The sequence below is a fragment of the Syzygium oleosum genome, unplaced genomic scaffold (assembly GCF_021117445.2).
Source record: "Syzygium oleosum isolate NSW1041296 unplaced genomic scaffold, Sole_v2.1 Sole_v2.30, whole genome shotgun sequence".
Taxonomy (NCBI): Eukaryota; Viridiplantae; Streptophyta; class Magnoliopsida; order Myrtales; family Myrtaceae; genus Syzygium; species Syzygium oleosum.
This window is the reverse complement of record NW_026607514.1, coordinates 681,641-699,957: the sequence shown is the minus strand read 5'-3', so window position 1 is coordinate 699,957 and position 18,317 is coordinate 681,641. Positions and strand designations below refer to the sequence as shown.

The 18,317-nt window shown below is 39.9% G+C and overlaps 1 protein-coding gene and 1 pseudogene across 1 annotated transcript; both read right to left on the bottom strand.

The window, feature by feature from the left end:
• Positions 1–250: 250 nt before the first annotated feature.
• On the bottom strand, positions 251–2,631 carry LOC115694427 (dynamin-related protein 4C-like). The gene is made up of 2 exons (XM_030621555.2): positions 1,845–2,631; positions 251–1,738 (listed from the first exon to the last, which is right to left on the bottom strand). Exons 1-2 carry the CDS (start codon positions 2,496–2,498, stop codon positions 386–388), a joined length of 2,007 nt encoding a protein of 668 aa, XP_030477415.2. The 5' UTR covers positions 2,499–2,631; the 3' UTR covers positions 251–385.
• A 10,534-nt stretch (positions 2,632–13,165) lies between these two features.
• Positions 13,166–15,432, bottom strand: LOC115668388 (dynamin-related protein 4C-like; annotated as a pseudogene).
• Between the last annotated feature and the right edge of the window lie 2,885 nt (positions 15,433–18,317).

Genomic DNA, 18,317 nt, shown 5'->3' with positions numbered 1-18,317 from the left:
TAGAAGTAATTAGTGGTCTTTTGACGTCAAAATTTTTCACTAGTTGATCTAGAATTATAAACAGATGGAATCATCACTTTGTGATTATAAAATGATCGTGGGTTGGATTCGCGCATCACTCAGGTTTCTAATGATTAACCCTTGCTCATGCTGTAACTTGTGTGGGCAATAGAACCATAACAAAGCCCATCAACACCCATTGGCAGACACAAAACAACCTTTAAAACTCAACATTCAGAAGGCTGATTACTAGAACAACAAAAGCAACACTCTCATACCATTCCTAGGAAAAACACCTTATCCTAGGAAGCTAGTTAAAGGCCAGTCCAAACAACAGCACACTCAAAATAAGAAAGCAAAAATCCCAGTAGAACAACAACACTAATCAATCATCGTAGTCCCCATCAGTAGCGATCCGGTCCATGATCTTGGCCACCACCGCCACAGACTCCCTCAACAGCTTGATGCTCCTGTTCAGCTTATCACGCTTCGCCGCCACCGACGGTGCTTCCTCCAGCATCCTCTCGATGCCGCCACTGCCATTGGGCCCAATCAGCTCGCCCACAATCTCTGTCTCCATATCATTGTTCACCAAGTTCTGCACGCTGAACAGCAGATGCAGTGCCATCGAGTCGACGAGCCTCCGCAGCACAATCTTCCAGTATGCGGTAATCCTCATCTTCAGATCGAACGCCTCCTGAATCTGCTGCTTGTGATACCTCAGGTCGGCCACGTCGACCTCACCGATCCCCTGGAGGACAATGTTGCTAGGCTTTGACACGTGCTCGATCGCATCCATGAATGTGTTCTGCTGGGACATCAACTTGTTCCACTCCAACAGGTACTCAGGGTTGCAGGTGTAGTCAGCGAGCTTCTCCATTTCAACACTTTCCATCATCCTATCCATCGCCTTCTCTTTCATCTTGTTGATCAGATTGGACGCTGCTCTTCTCGTTGACGACTGAAGCTGAGGATAATTCTCTGAGTGTTGCATCAATACCCGAATCACAACTCCTTCAATGTAGTCCCAAACACGAGCCACAAAACTCGGCGGCTTGCTCGATATTCCCTTCACCTTCCCCTGCAAAATGGTGAGAAAGGCGGTACGAGGGAGGAAGTTAGGGAGCCCGATCCCTTTGGCCTCTTCCAAGACCTCCAATTCCTCCAAAAGGAAGTTGGTCCTCGGGTCATTCTCGGCACAGTTTTGGAGCTCATCGGAGTATTGGTGTAGCATCTCCACTAGCCTGGCCGTGCAGTGCATGTTCTTCTCTTCTGGGTACTCATCGAACTCGCCTCTCACCAAGACTTTCCTCAGAGACTCCTTCGCCGACCCAAGAATCTGCATGAAGGCCGTCATGGCCTCTGCGACTGAGGAAAGATTTTTGGGCATCCTCTTAAGCTCGGCGACGTTCGCGTTCAGCTTATCATTGATCTTCTTGACAATCTCCGGCAAACACTTGGCCATAATGGTGGCTTGAATCTGCGTCAGCTTTTGTGCCAAGACAGGCACACTAACGATGGACTTGTCAATCTTGCACAGCAGAGGGTGCGTGTGGAACAGCTTCGCCTCTTCCAGCCTCGCTTCTTCGTAGGACTCGTCACCAATCCTGTTCCTCACACACACATAACCAAGCCCTATATTGACATCATCGGCCGTCACCTTCTCGAGCAAGCCCTCCGGAGCTTTATCGGCCTTTGTGACGACGGCCAGAGTCCTCCTGCCGGTCTTGTCGACCATCTGCGACAGAAAAACGAATAATCGTATAGACTCATTTCCTTGAGTTAAATAAATTATTCCAGTATTCAATTGATATGGGAGCCCAGCGTGTCTAGAGTATACTTACCTGCGACATCCTTATGGACTCGCAAGTGGAGAAGTCAACCGTCGCTGATAAGACATTGAGGATGATGCTCTCCTCAGGCCTTATGTACTCCATGATCATCTCTGAGATCTGCTCGTAGATGTTCTCGGGCTGGCCATGCACGGGCACTCTAGTGATTCCCGGCAAGTCCACCATGGTCAAGTCCGGGACGCCATCTTTCTTGACAACCAGAGTCAGCGGGGCGTTCAATATGCCCTTCCCTGGGCCTGCCATCTCGTCGGTGGCGGCATTAATGGCCTCGGAGACGTGGTCCTCATCGGTGGGGACGACTTTGCCGTGGAACTCGAGGTAGAGCTCGGGTCGATCGGTGTCAGGGTTGTCTTGGAGTCTCATGATGAGAGGGACGCGTGTGCAAATGCCCTGCCCCCGTGGCAGGTTGATGCCGGCGAGGGACTCGAGGACGCTGGACTTGCCGGAGGACTGGTCGCCGACAACGACAATGGTGGGGAGCTGGATGCCCTCCTTCATGACCTGGAGGTTCCGGAGCCTGTCAATTGCATCGAGAAGGGGGCGGATCCGGTCATTGTAGGAGGCGGCAAGTGGCGGCGCGTGGGCAGACAGGGGTTCGGGTTCAGATTCGGGTTCGCTGCAGACAAGAGCCCGGCCGCCGCCCATTGTTTGCAGCCTCTCGAAATCTCTCTTTTGCTTTGGATGAGTTTGATCGGTGAAATAAAAGATGTGAAGTGATGATTCGTTCTATAGAGTAGTGAAGTTATGGGTTCGTTATATAGAGACTAGACATCTATCGCACGTTGGACGACGAGATGACTTCATGGAGGGGATTGGTGTCGTGGATGGACAAAAGCTAGGAACTTAATGTGGAAGACATAATTTTGTTGTCCAAAGGTTATGTCATGGTGTAAACTTAGATCTTAAAGGTGGAAACTTTAAGTACAGTTTGCCAAATAACCTCGTAATGCTCCAGCTTTTAGACCCTAGAGAACTTAAAACTTAAGAAACTGAAACAGTGACTTTTGGGTCCGGAGTTCTTAGCAATAATTTGTGTTTTGAGGCATGGCCATTCCCTCTTCATTGTTTGCACCAAGAGCCTTCATTTTTTTCGATTGTTTTTTTTTTCTCAAGATTGTGCTTCTTGCTTCTTCAATGGAGGCGATTAAAATTATTTTTTGGCCGTTAGTATTGGGGCATGGTGGGTAGTAGTATTTGTCACGCCACGAGCCAAGTCCGTGGTGTTTGGTCCTTAGCCCGGTCGCGATTTTTCCTTCGTGCCGGGGATTGATATTGCGACGTTCCATTATGTGATTCTTTAATTACGCACAAGCAGAAGCTACAAGCATCAATCACGAACAACAACGATGTGAGCTAAAACGCATATTATACAAGCACACCATATTTTACATTATGGACAAATATTTTACAAGACCTCTTTTTACTACGGGCCTATGCATCTATTTACTTACACCTGGATCACGCCCAGTATCCGCTCACATACATTGCATGGCTGGGTTAAACTTAGCTTCACTATCGTCCCTTCACAAAAAGCAAAAAGGTTAGCTTTCCCTTCGGTTGGTATTCTAAAGCCCGCCCACGGTCTCCTAGGGCGCGGCCTCATCGGCGGCTCCGGGTGGTCCATTGAATCCCAGAAGGGGTCCAATCACGTCTCCATCCATCAAAACAAACCACACCTCGTATTGGTAGGGAACCACCTCGTTCGCGCTCTCTTGAACCCAAAGGGTAGTGCTATACTTACGATGGGTGGTTTCGGTTGTAACATCAACTACATCTATTACTCGAACATGCATTTCAATCGGAAGACCGAAGCAGATGGAAGATGGTAGAGCACCTACAAAGCTGAAAATAATAAAGAGTAAATCGACACTCAGTAAGTTAAATTCATTATGCTTCGGCTAGGAAATAGCCTCGCATAGAGCAAGAGAAATAACCGTTACTGTTGGCTTGTTGATAGTAGATCAATAGCAATATTTCTTACCTTGCCTATGTACTAAACACAACATGTTCAACAAACAAGAGAACCTCAAGCATGGTTTTCAATGTTGTATGCAAAGATCAACACACGGGATTCATTGTTCATCAACTGAAATCCATCGGTTCCTCCGATTTCCACCGGGCATTCGAGCCTCCCTCGAGCATCACCTCAAAATCCATCGATGGTGGCATCATCTCGAAATCCATCGATGACGGCATTGCCATGTAGCCTCGTGTAATTCAGTATTACGGGATTAATCCATGGTTATCCGGGACCGATGCATGGTCGTGCGGAATCATCCGCGACCAACATATGCCAACACGGCGCTGATCCATGGTCATCTCAGACCTTTCCACTAACAGCCCTTATGGTCAAAGGGTCAATCCACAGTCGTATCACTCTAATCGAATTACGTGATTGGGAAGTCATTCCACTATCGATCCCTAGGCCAATTCATGGACAATCCTTGAAGCAAACATGACCAACCCTGCAAGCATATTTACACCAACTTGTTCATCTATTCCATTACCGACGCGCAACGACTACGCCCTAACCAAATCTACTACCACTTACCTTTGGTCATCTAGGTCCAATTTCGCGGATGTCATAACATTCATGGTGGCCAAGTATAGGGTTCTAATGGCACAATGGCCGAGAGGATGGCTACATCTAGTGGTGGTAGTGCCGCGAAAAGAGCGAGTTTGATGGCGATGGCACAAAGTTTGAAATGGCTTGGGGTCCCTTCTATTTATAGACTAAGCTCTCATGATGATTATGCCAAATGGACCAATAAAGTTCATTCATGTGGTGCCTAGACATTTTTTCTATAATTAAATTATATGTTTATAAGAAAAAATTCAATTTTTTATCTTCAAATATTAAACTTAATACAAAAATTAATGAAAAAAAGAAACCTTAAATAATGGAGGAGGCGGAACAAATCTACATGAAAAAACATGAGGTCAGAAAGAATAAGGGTGGAGAAAAGGAAAATAATTGTTTTCTGAGTTGTTTGAAAAGATTAAACAAAAAATTGAAAGGAAAGAACATTGACACGAGAGTAATAGTATGTTGTGAAGCACAAATTCTTGAAAGAGTTGACTCCACAACAATTTATAATTATTCATTATTTATTATTTTTTGATACAGAACATATTATCAATCTCACAATAGATTAAGGATTGTCAATTACTCATTTCTCGTCCATTTATTGTCCCCTTTGGGTTAGATCATTTTCGACCCAACTCGACTCATTCATCTGATGGGCATACAATTTCTATATTGCATTTACTGCAAATTCGTGCATGTGTGGACGGAAAATAGAAAACCAAATGACTACTTTCATTAGGATGTGCATTTTTTTTCTGTCTCAGTGATCCAAATTATCTAATGTATTATGGTACTAGCATCGGTCTCTCGCTGGCCACTCGTCCTTGTCATTGACGACAAAAAGATTTCATCTGCAATATTATGCAGTCTAAAGCTCTGAAGATTGTGGTCAATTCCCTCAATCTTTTTCTTCCACTTGAAGGGCACTGAAAATAATCGATTCATTTTTTTGTCTAGTTAAAATTGGTTTCCAATTAATAGAAAAAAGAAAGGGTTAATACAACGAAAAATCTCTACTTGGTACATTTGTGAAAAATTGACCTCAACTAATTTTTTGATCACAAAAAATCTCAAACTAGTACACCTATGACAAATTTACCCTATATTAGTTTTTATTAAATTTTACTTTTAAATTGCTTTGTTAAATGACACACAACAATTGACGGATATACCGGTTTGGGGTTTTACCATCCGTTTGTCATAGGTATATTAGTTTGTGATTTTTCGTGGTATTAAACCAATTTAACTGAGGGTAAATTTTTCATAAATGTACCAGTTTGAGATTTTTGGTTGTCAAAAAATTAGTTTATGATAAAATTGTTACATGTGTACCGATTAGAGGTTTTGGTGATTGAAAAATTAATTTTAAATAAATTTATTATATATGTATCAATTTAGATTTTTCGTGGTATTAATTTAAAAAAAGAGATCACATCGAATTGATTATTATATTCAGCCCTTTGACCAGGTTCCTCTCCTCTGCTACTGGGACTGGGGAGACCGTACATTGTTTTCTTCGTCGTGAGGAGACCGTACGATTGGACTTTTCAAAAAGCAGGGAGTTTCCACTCTTTTTCATTGGCAAAGAGGCCCAATTCCCTTAAAAAACCCCAACTTTACCCTTTGTCCCAATTATATCCCAAACCTTTTTTTATCTTATAAAAAACCTCAAACTTTTACTTTTATCCCAAATCTACCCAATTCACTTTTCATCCAATTTTTTAATATTATTTTTTTTTTTTTTGAATTTTTTTTTTTTCTTTTGAAAAAAGAAACTTTTAATGGAGGAGGCGGAACAAATCTACATGAAAAAACATGAGGTCAGAAAGAATAAGGGTGGAGAAAAGGAAAATAATTGTTTTCTGAGTTGTTTGAAAAGATTAAACAAAAAATTGAAAGGAAAGAACATTGACATGAGAGTAATAATATGTTGTGAGGCACAAATTCTTGAAAGAATTGACCCCACAACAATTTATAATTATTCATTATTTATTATTTTGTGATACAGAACATACTATCAATCTCACAATAGATTAAGGATTGTCAATTACTCATTTCTTGTCCATTTATTGTCCCCTTTGGGTTGGATCATCTTCGACCCAACTCGACTCACTCATATGATGGGCATACAATTTCTATATTGCATTTACTGCAAATCCGTGCATGTGTGGATGGAAAACAGAAAACCAAATGACTATTTTCATTAGGATGTGCATTTTTTTTTTGTCTCAGTGATCCAAATTATCTAATGTATTACGGTATTAGCATCGGTCTCTCGCCGGCCGCTCGTCCTTGTCATTGACGGCAAAAAGATTTCATCTGCAATATTATGCAGTCCAATGCTCTGAAGATTGTGTTCAATTCCCTCAATCTTTTTGTTCCACTTGAAGGGCACTGAAAATAATCGATTTATTTTTTTGTCCAGTTAAAATTAGTTTCCAATTAATAGAAAAAAGAATGGGTTAATACAATGAAAAATTTCAACTTGGTACATTTGTGATAAATTTACCTAAACTAATTTTTTTACTACAAAAAATCTCAAACTAGTACACTTATGACAAATTTACCCTCTGTTAGTTTTTATTAAATTTTACTTTTAAATTGCTTTGTTAAATGACACACAACAGTTAACGGATGTACCGGTTTGGGGTTTTACCATCCGTTTATTATAGGTGTATTAGTTTGTAATTTTTTGTGATATTAAACCAATTTAACGGAGGGTAAATTTTTCATAAATGTAACAGTTTGGGGTTTTTGATTGTCAATAAAGTAGTCTATGGTAAAATTATTACATATGTACCAATTAAAAGTTTTGGTAATTAAAAAATTAATTTTGAATAAATTTATCGTAAATGTACTAATTTAAATTTTTTGTGGTGTTAATTTAAAAAAAGAGATCACATCAAATTTATTATTATATTCAGCCTTTTGACCAGGTTCCTCTCCTCTGCTACTGGGACTGGGGAGACCGTACATTGTTTCCTTCGTCGTGGGGAGACCGTACGATTGGACTTTTCAAAAAGCAAGGAGTTTCCACTCTTTTACATTGGCAAAAGCGGGTTATTTTCTTCTTTGGCTTTCGTCGCCTTTCCTCGGACGCTTTTTATTCTTTTGTTCACTCCTTTTTTATATGACGCTTTGGCACTTTCGGCTCTTGAAAAACATAGATAATTTTTTCTTTTGGGGAAAGCAACATAAATGATCCATGTACTTTACCTCAACATACAATTTAGTTCCTCGACTTTTAATCCATTTAATGCGATATTTGAACTTTAGCCCAATGTGCAATGTCGTCTCTGAATTTTTAATTTATTCAATGTGATCCACGAACTTTTGGTATTTATTCAATTTAGTCCATAAACTATATGAAAATGTTCAATATTATCCTTCTATTAATTCAAGTTCATGGACAACATTAATATTTTTCAAGTAGTTTAGGGACTAGAATGAACCACATTGAACAAATTAAAAGTTTAAGGGCGATATTGCACATTGGGCTAAAGTTCAAGGACCATATTGAATAAATTAAAAGTTTAGGGACCACATTACACATTATGCCAAAATTCAGAAATTATTTGTGTCAGTATCCCAAATTGTTAAAACGAAAGACTTCCAACCCAATATTGTAGAGTTTTTTAAAATTTTAAGAAAACAAGAAATAATTAGAAGCAATGAGGATTTGGGTTGGTTTCATACTTGTTAGATTTCAAAAACACGGCCTGTACGTGGAAATTAGTCATTTGAGATCAAGGTCGCAATGCATTTTAATTGAATCCATATCTTGGTATGTAGCAATTATAAGTAGCCGATTCCTATTTTGATCGCCCACTTTCTTTGGAATTATCGTGGTTCGTGATAACCGGGGAGATTTCAGAAACTTTGAGGTTGTTTGATGTTGTAACATGTCATAATTGCATTCATTTTGTCGAATGTCGATGAAAATTTTTGTCATAACTTTTCGATGAACATGTTGTAACGCATTCTGTTTTGGAGGACCACGATTTATTTGTCTCTCAGAGATCAATGGTTTGATATGTAAGTATTGGTCCACCTGGACGTACTTTTTTCCACCCAGTTGATTTGAACAGATCATGGTTTATGAGAGTTTGGGGAAATTTGAAAATATTCTCCTGGTTTTTGCGGTCGTAATGGAGTCATTGCCTCATCAGTCATCGATTTGCATCATTCACACATGTTTTGCATATTAAGATAGGATTTCATATGTTTACTTGCATCATGCTAATTGGCATATTAGAAAAATTAGGCTTTTCATAAATAAGTGTTTTCAGGCACGTCCAGGCCATTTAGAATTGCATTTAAATCGCATTTAGGTGATTAATGCACCATAAGAATAATTAAATTAGCATTATTTCATATAGTTTGAAATCTATTTTATTACTTAAATTGGGCAATTCATGTTAATTAGCCTAGTTCAGTGTACATTTATTTTATGCATGGCTCATGGGGGTTTTGTCCCGGACCTTAAGAATAAGGCATAAATTAATTTTGCCCGATACCAATCGGGTCCTTTATTTTCCTACCTTTATTTGCTTTATTTTCCTTTTCTTTTGTGGTTTGATTTCTTACTTGATCGAGCATTCTTGCATAATAACCTAAATCTTCACGTTTTAAGAAAAAGAAATAAAAGATTGCATGAAACGTTTACATTAAAGAGAATGGTTAATACCACAAAATTTACCGTACACTTTGTTAAATGACACAAGATATTTGACATGATGTGCAAACTAGTACAGTTTAAATTTATCCTCAATTTGTTTCCGTTAAATTTACTGTCAAATTGCTGTTTTTAAATATTAATTCAATTTAATGGAAACTAACGGAGGTTTTAATTTGTCATAAATGTATCGCTTTGGGGTTCTTTTGTATCAAAATATTAGTTTTAATAAATTTAAATTTGTCACAAATGTACAAGTTTGGAGTTTTTAGTTGTCAAAAAATTAGTTAGGGGGTAAAATTGTCAGAGGTGTACCAGTTTAGGATTTTTTATGATATTAACCCTAAAGAGAAAAATGTACCAATAGTGTGCGTCAAGCATATCTAGAATATCAAGTCCCCATATTCACGAGTCTCTAGTTCGTAGAAGTAAGAAAGGCTCCCACATCTTACTTGGCTTCAAAATCGGCCCATAATAGATTATTTTTGATTTCTAAAGTAAAAAAAAAGATATAACTAATTGAAAAATTAAGTCATGATTGGTAGGGTTTAGGAGAGCCTGTGTTAAGAGCAAGCACCACCTCGCGAGAGAGACCGTTCACGCCCACTTGACAATCCATCAAATTCCCTCAAGGATTCACCTCAGAAGGGTCGCGACACATCTCCTAGTGTCACATCAAAATTTATTTATATCCTAAAACAATATATTTTCTCTCAAAGATCGGGCAATACTTTTTCCTCTCAAATGATTTGAATTTATCATGGTTCATGAGAGTTGGACAAAATTGAAAATAATATCGTGAATAATTAGGCTGTAAAACTTTGTAATTGCGGTCCTTATATCATGAGTCAATGTAATATTTCACAATGACTTCCAATAAATTAGTCGTGACAAGTCATAACACATCTGACATTGTCATATATCAGTTTATTTCAGTTCTAACACAATAAATTCGACCCAAAGAGTTTGATCAACCAATGTCCTAGCATCGGTCGATTCCTATATTGGTACTCCACTTGCTTTTAAGTTATCATGATTCATGACTATTAGGGAAATTTGAGATACTCTCATAGTATTTGAGGTCATCACACGTCGTAATTGTGTTCATTTTGTTGTAGATCAGTGAATATTCTTCCAATAACTTTGCAACAAACAAGTCGTATAGGTCATAACTCATCTCATTTTGTCGCACCATAGTTTATATATGTCTGCAAACAGTGAATTTGATCTCAGAGATAGATTGATTAATGTCCAACCATTGGCTGACCATTTTTTGGACCCACATGTTTGAAATTATCGTGGATCATGAGAGTTGGCGAAATTTGAAAATACTCTCAAGGATTTGGTCTAGCTGTGCGTTTCTTCATTCGGTACCCATTTGCTCTCTCGGTGCTGATTGACGGGCTGACCTCTCTCTATCTCGAGCTGGTATTTTACTTTTGTGAAGGTTATTTGTTCTCTCGGGGCTGTTTGTTGGGTTGGTCCGACTCGGGGGTTGCTCTTAGTGTATCTTCATTGGTACTCTCCCTGTCTGGCGCTGAGATTCTGCCCTTCTGAAGGTCACCTGGTGCCTTTGAATACGGAAAATAGGGTTGGAAGGGGAGTATGAAAATGAGCTTCATCAAGCGGCCCTAAGCAAAAGTTCAGATGATATGGAGTTGTTATAAGTCACCGGGGATATTATGAGAATCTTGAGCTAGAATTGTCAAGGGCTGGGCACTGTCTTGACATTCCAGAAACTTAGAGCCTTAGTGGCTTGTGAAACGCCCCACGTGGTTTTCTTAATGGAGACAAATAATAAGAACTTTGTGGCTCGTGTTATACGACGTCTCAACTTTCTGAATTCAATGCTGGTGCAACCGGAAGGCATTTCGGGAGTTTTAGCAAACATGTCGGATGAGGAGGTCTCTTTAGAGGTGGTCTCTAGTTCAAAAGAGTATATACCTTTGCAGCAAAGACCCGGGTAGTGGACAAATTACGAGGATCACTTTCTTGCATGCCCCTATGAATTTCCAGGAGAGGCTTCTCTTGTGGCAGCAATTACGCACAATACATGCTAGCAACCAACTCCTTGAATTTGTATGGGTGATTTTAATAAAACACTTCATAACTGGGAGAAAGTTGGTAAGAGAGAGGCGGACCACTGCAGGTTAATTGCCCTCCGAGAACTTTTAAATGACTGTTAGCTAATGGATGTTGATATGGAAATGCCCTGGTAAAACAGAGACTGGACAGGGTTTTGTTCCCGATGCAGAAGTTATTGCTTTACTAGCCATCGGTGGAAACCATAGTCCCATTTTACTTTACTTGTATTCGGTGCGTGAGAGAAGGAAAAAAGAATTCAAATTCGAAGCTTTATGGCCATATGATCAAGAATGTAATGAGATTATTAAAAGAACCTGGCTATATCCACGGTCGCTACGAAGGAGTTTCATAAGTAAAGTGCAAAAGGTTTCCAACGAATTGGATGCATGGAGTAAGAGGAAGTTCTCAAACGCTTCTCGTCATATTGGGGTTTTAAAGAAGAAACTTACCGAAAAAGCAAATAGAACATCAGGAGCATTTTGCAAGGAGGTTTCGCAAGAAATTGTGGATCAAATTGAAAATGGGGTGATAGGATTACAAAGACTTCCATGCAACTACAGTTCAAAGGAAACAACGCAATAGAATTACAATGCTAACGTGAATACCGGGCATCCTACGTGGCATAGTCGGGGACGGCCAATGTTGACGTAGATAATTTTTTGTTTACTTTTTTATTCATTTTTTCTTTTTTTCTTTTATTCTCTTTTCCTTCTTTTCCTTGTTTTCTTTTACTATGGCCTACGAGGGTCGTCAGGCCCTTGTCAAACCTTGCCCAGATCTGGGTGAGGGCCACAACCCTCGCCGGCCACGGTAAAAAAAAATGTAAAGAAAGAAAAGAGAAGAAAAGAAAATTAAAGGAAAAATAAATAAATCAATCAAAAAACTATCAGTAAAAATTCTCAAGGTCAACACCGGTTTGACCACGTAGGACGCTTGGCGTCCAGTCAGCAATTTCCAGCCACAATTGGCCAGATGAACTCAATTGACAAAAACGTGAAAAGATTTAGGATTTAATTGGCATAATTAAAAGGTTTATAATTGAATTGGCATAAGTGCAATAAGTTTAGGACTTCTTTGATAATTTTTGCCACCATCTTCACATATATGACGACATCCATAAAACAGTTAATTGAACACACGAGAGCAACAAGTAGTTTCTTTCACGTGTTTTGTGTCTTTTCACTTTGAGTAGTAAGAATTCATTATTCTTATTAAGTTATCCATGTGAAGATAAATTCTCACATTGGAAAATAACTACTAAAGAATCGATGGTTGTACATGAGAACATTCTTTTTATAAACTATTAATACATATGTACGTACTCATGTAATTTGCATTTTTATAACATGTCATAAACTTTTTAGCAAGTGCAAGGATTGGATTGTCGCGTGAGTTTAAAGAATCAAATCGTTTCTAATAAAATAGGAAAAGAACTGATTTGACAATAAAATTTTAGTCCCAATTGAAAATTGACTAAGGTGCCTTTTGGATATGTTCATTTTTATTTTCATTCACATTAAAGCCGGTTAACTTGTTTTTATATTTTTTATTTTATTACTCCGTGCTACATTTGTCGTTTTTAAATATTTAATGGACATTATAAGAGGGAGAATGTTAAAGCAACTACTACAATTGTTATGAATTTTAGTGCAACACATATTGAAACCAAAGTGAATTCATTTACCTTGGTGATGAACCTATCACTTACAAGATGCACTTTAAATGTCAAAAAATAAAATACTTCAAGCCAATCTTTTTTATTTTGAGTGATTCTGAAGATAGCTTTGAGGAATTTTGATTAATTTCATTATGAAGAAGAATAAAAACGCACGTTCTTATATAGAAGTTTTTAGCAGTGTTCTGCCGTCGAAATTTTCCCTTAATTAATCTGGAATTATAGATAGAATCACTTCTCGATTATAATAAATTGATTGTGGGTTGGAGTGGCAGACACACAACAACCAGTAAAACTAACATTTGGTAAGCTGATATTAGAACAATAAGATTAATACACTCATACCCTTCCTAGGAAAAACACCTAAGCCTAGGAAGCTAATTAAAGTATAATAGAATAACCACACAAAGATAAGAACACACTATAACCACAAAAACTACTTAGTAATTGTAGTCACCATCGGTAGCAATCCGGTGCATGATCTTGGCCACCACCTCCGCGGACTCCCTCAACAGCTTGATGCTCCTGCTCAGCTTCTCGCGCTTCGCCACCACCGACGGCGCTTCCTCCAGCATCCTGTCGATGCCGCCGCCACCGCCATTGGGCCCGATCAGCTCATCCACGATCTCCTTCTCCATCTCGTTGTTCACCAAATTGTGCATGCTGAAAGGCAGATGTAGCGCCATCGAGTCGACAAACCTCCTCAGCAAAATCTTCCAGTACGCGGTCATCCTCATCTTCAGATCGAAGGCCTGCTGAACCAGCTGCTTGTGATTCCTCAGATGGCCCACGTCGACCCGCCCGATCCCCTCGAGGTCCATTTTGGTGGGCCCATACTCTGAGTTGATCACCTGCATGAACGGGTCCTGCTGGGTCATCAGCTCGTTCCACTCCGACAGGTACTCAGGGTTGCAAGTGTAGTCAGTGAGCTTCTCCATTTCAACAATCTCCGTCATCCTATCAATCGTCTTCTCCTTCATCTTGTTGATCAGATTGAACACTGCTCTTCTCGTTGACGACTGCAGCTGACGGTAGTTCTCTGAGTGTTGCATCAACACCCGAATTACAACCCCGTCAATGTAGTCCCAAGCACGAACCCCCAGACTCGGCGGCTTGCTCGATATTGCCTTCACCTTCCGCTGCAAAAGGGTGAGAAAGGCAGTGCGAGGGAGGAAGTTCGGGAGCCCGATACTTTTGGCCTCTTCCAAGACCTCCAATTCCTCCAACAAGAAGTTAGTCGTCGGGTCGTTCTCGGGGCAGTTTTGGAGCTCATCGTAGTATTGGTTAAGCATCTCCGCCAGCCTGGCCGTGCAGTGCATGTTCTTCTCATCCGGGTACTCATCGAACTCGCCTCTCAGCAAGACTTTCCTCAGCGACTCCTTCGCTGACCCTGTGATCTGCATGAAGGCCGTCATGGCCTCTGCGACCGAGGACAGATTCTTGGGCATCCTCTTAAGCTCGGCGACGTTCGCATTCAGCTTGTCATTGATGTTCCTAACGATCTCGGGCAAACACTTGGCCATGATGGTGGCTTGAATCTGCGTCAGCTTTTGTGCCAAGACAGGCACACCAACGATGGACTTGTCAATCTTGCACAGCTGAGGGTGCACGGCGAATAGGTTCGCCTCTTCCTGCCTCGCTTCTTCGTAGGACTCGTCACCAATCCTGTTCCTCACACACACATAACCAAGCCCTATATTGACATCATCGGCCGTCACCTTCTCGAGCAAGCCCTCCGGTGCTTTATCAGCCTTTGTGACGACGGCCAGAGTCCTCTTGCCGGTCTTGTCCACCATCTGCAATATAAAGACGAGTTATTGTATAGACTCATCTCCTCGAGTTAATTTCATCATTCGAGTGTTCAATTGATATGGGAGCCAAGCGTGTCTAGAGTTAACTTACCTGCGACATCCTTATGGACTCGCAAGTGGAGAAGTCAACCGTCGCAGACAAGACATTGAGGATGATGCTCTCCTCAGGCCTAATGTACTCCATGATCATCTCTGAGATCTGCTCGTAGATGTTCTCGGGCTGGCCATGCACGGGCACTCTCGTGATTCCAGGCAAGTCGACCATGGTCAAGTCCGGGACACCGTCTTTCTTGACAACCAGAGTCAGCGGGGCGTTCAATATGCCCTTCCCATGGCCTGCCATCCTCATCGGTGTGGACGACTTTGCCGTGGAACTCGAGGTAGAGCTCGGGTTGATCGGCGCCAGGATTGTCTTGGAGTCGCATGATGAGAGGGACGCGTGTGCAAATGCCCTGCCCCCGCGGCAGGTTGATGCCGGCGAGGGACTCGAGGACGCTGGACTTGCCGGAGGACTGGTCGCCAACGACGACGATGGTGGGGAGCTGGATGCCCTCCTTCATGACCTGGAGGTTCCGGAGCATGTCGATAGCATCGAGCAAGGGGCGGATCCGCTCGTTGTAGGAGGCGGCGAGCGGCGGCGAGTGGGCGAGGGACAGGGGTTCGGGTTGGGGTTCACGGCAGACAAGAACCATGTCGCTAGCCATTGTTCTTACTCACTCTCGAAAGTTTCTTGCTTTTGGGATGAGTTTGATAGGTGAAATAACAGATGAGAAGTTCTGGTTACAATTTATAGAGTGAAGACTTCTGCAGAAAGTTACGTATCGGAGGGGTTTGGCCGTTGGGGACGCGGATGACATGAGTACTTAAATCATTAAATGGACTTATTTTATGGGCAACATTTTTCTGCACAAAAGTTATGTCATTATTTTACTTCGAACTAATTTTCTGATCACAAAAAACCCTAAATCGGTACATATGAGAAATTTATTCCAAACTAATTTTTTGACCACCATAAACTCCAAATTGATACATTTGTGACAAATTTACCTTCCGTTAAATTATATTAATACCATGAAAAATCATAAATTAGAAAACCTATGACAAACCGGTTAATAAAACCCCAAACCGGTACACTCGTCAACTGTCACATATCATCCAACTCAGCAATTTGATGGTAAAATTAAACGGAAGCTAACAGAAGGTAAATTTGTCGCTGATATACTAGTTTAAGGATTTTTTATGGTAAAAAAATTAATTTGGGGTAAATTTTCACATGTATACCAATTTGGAGTTTTTCATGGTATTAACCCTTTAAAGTTTAAAAAACTATTAAATTTTTACATGTGAATCTACGTGGCAACAATTATATGTTGTGAAAGTTTCAGGTTTTATGGCTAAAAAAAAAGTTGAAGTGCGTCAATCGCGAGATTTGAATTAAGTAAAATGCAAAAACCTAGAAAGTAATCACTTTTGCGAACACGTTTTCCTATTCTTAAGTTGTCGTTTAATGAATCTATTGTAACGCACACTTGAGATTTGTTAGAGAAGTTTCATGTCGGAGATTTAACGCAGTATAGTGCAGCCAATATCTCATCATTGACACATAAGTCATTATCTTAAATCTTTGAATGAAAGTGGATCTAATTAAACATGTTGATAAATTCGGATTTGGAAGTCCTTTTGATGATATGGCCCCCAATTTTTTGATTCAATATCGACCGGGGATCGGTGAGGGAGGGTTTGCCTATGGTGAAAATTATGCTATTCTTTCTTCTTTCTCTCTTGGCAAACTACCGCTCGCTTTCATCATCTCTTCCAAATTAATCTTCCAAAAGAAAAAAGCGGCAAGGTCACCTAACTTATTAGGTTGCTAGCCTCCTATCTATATTTAGGCACCTCTTTTTGCTCGTCGGCGCTAACCTCTAATTGCAGCTATTGCATCTGATACTAATGATAGTATCATCTACTACAACTCATATGGTATAGGAAGAGTTTCGGTAGCAAAGGCCAATAGCATGAAGGTTCACTTGCAAATAACATAATGGCGTTCAAGAGTTTAAATCAGCAAGGGAATTAGTAGCGAAAAACCTATCTCCCGTTATGGCATGGAATTAGTTGACATTTCTCTATATGAATTGTTTCGTTATTCGTTATTTCCAGGACTTTTGGTCGCATTCACTTACAAGGAGAAAGAACCACCAGGGGCAATTTGACAAAAAAAAAACAATTGAAAGGAAAGAACATGATTTATGACATTTTGACCCCCACATGATGGAGTTGTGTGTGAACAGCTCAAAGGTTGGAGAAAAGGGTCTGTTCGTTGTCAGCCTGTTTCCTCAACTTTTCTCCAAGGGGTTGTGCATCACCGTCCTATGCTGCATTACGGTTTGATGGTCAAAGGAAAGCTACAAAATTTTCCTTTCTCCAACACAAGTGCGTGGAAATTTCCAAGCAATATACTCTGTCTCTCTTATGGAAAACATGTGACAGTGATGCTAGCACAACCCTTCCTCCTTTGTTGTTTCCTTGACTCTTCCGAAATGAATGTGTTCTAGATTTCCACACCACTTTTCTCTCTATTCCAATTCCAATTCTCTCCCCCAACCCTTTCAAGTCTTCCAAACATCAAAGGCTTAAGGCCTAGCTCAATGCATTCCTACGCAAATTTCTATACAGCATTTAGTGGTGAAATTCGTGCATGCATGGACGGAAAACATAAAACAAAATGACTGCCCTTCATTAGGATGCACTTTTTCCCCCATATTTACGATCCGAATTATCTTTTGCAACACAATATTAGTATCGGCCAGTTGCCCAATGTTGTGGAAAGGCTGACTTCTGCCACACTTTTGGATGCCCAAAAAAGAGAAGTTAATAGCTTGAAATTATATGATGGGTTCTAGTTTTATTCTCAATGTTTCGCCAACTCTATTGTTGCTAGTGTAAATCGGAGTTCTTTGGTGTTATCTTCGGTGTACACATTTTTTTGAATAAATAAATACAAATAAATTTTGTACATTCGTGCATGTAATTAATTTTCCAAGTCAATTACAAGGAAAAAAAGATTCTGATCAATTTCCTCAATTTTTTCCTTCCATTTTGAGGGGCACCGAAAATGATCGGTTTACTTTTTTTGTCAGGTAAAAAATGGTTGCCAATTATAACAAAAATGCACAAAAAAAAAATCACATCAAAATTGATTATTAAATTTCAGACCTTTTGACAGGTCCCTCTGCTCTGCTCGTTGACAGGACTGGGTAGACCATACATATTTTTTCTTCGTCAACGTCAACGTCAACGGGAAGACCGTACAATGGTACATTTCAAAAGGAGTCTTCTCTGGCTTTCATTAATGCGCCTTTCCTTCAATTCCACGTTTCAATTTAGGAATGATACGGAGAAAAAAATAATATGTTTGTGATAAATTTATTTTAAATTAATTTTTTTGATCATTAAAAATTTTAAATTAATATACATATGATAAATTTATCGTATATTCGTTTTCGTTAAATTTTACTATTAAAATACTGAGTTGGATGACACGTATCTGTTTAGAGTTTTACCCCTCCGTTTATAACAGGTTTATAAATTTGTGATTTTTCGTGGATTTGTCATAAATGTATTAATTTGA

Excerpts from the sequence above, each read along its gene's own strand:
- LOC115694427 (XM_030621555.2), bottom strand. The coding sequence starts at position 2,498 with ATGGGCGGCGGCCGGGCTCTTGTCTGCAGCGAACCCGAATCTGAACCC. Across the intron at positions 1,739-1,844 it reads AGTCCATAAGGATGTCGCAG|ATGGTCGACAAGACCGGCAG; the intron begins GTAAGTATACTC and ends TTTCTGTCGCAG.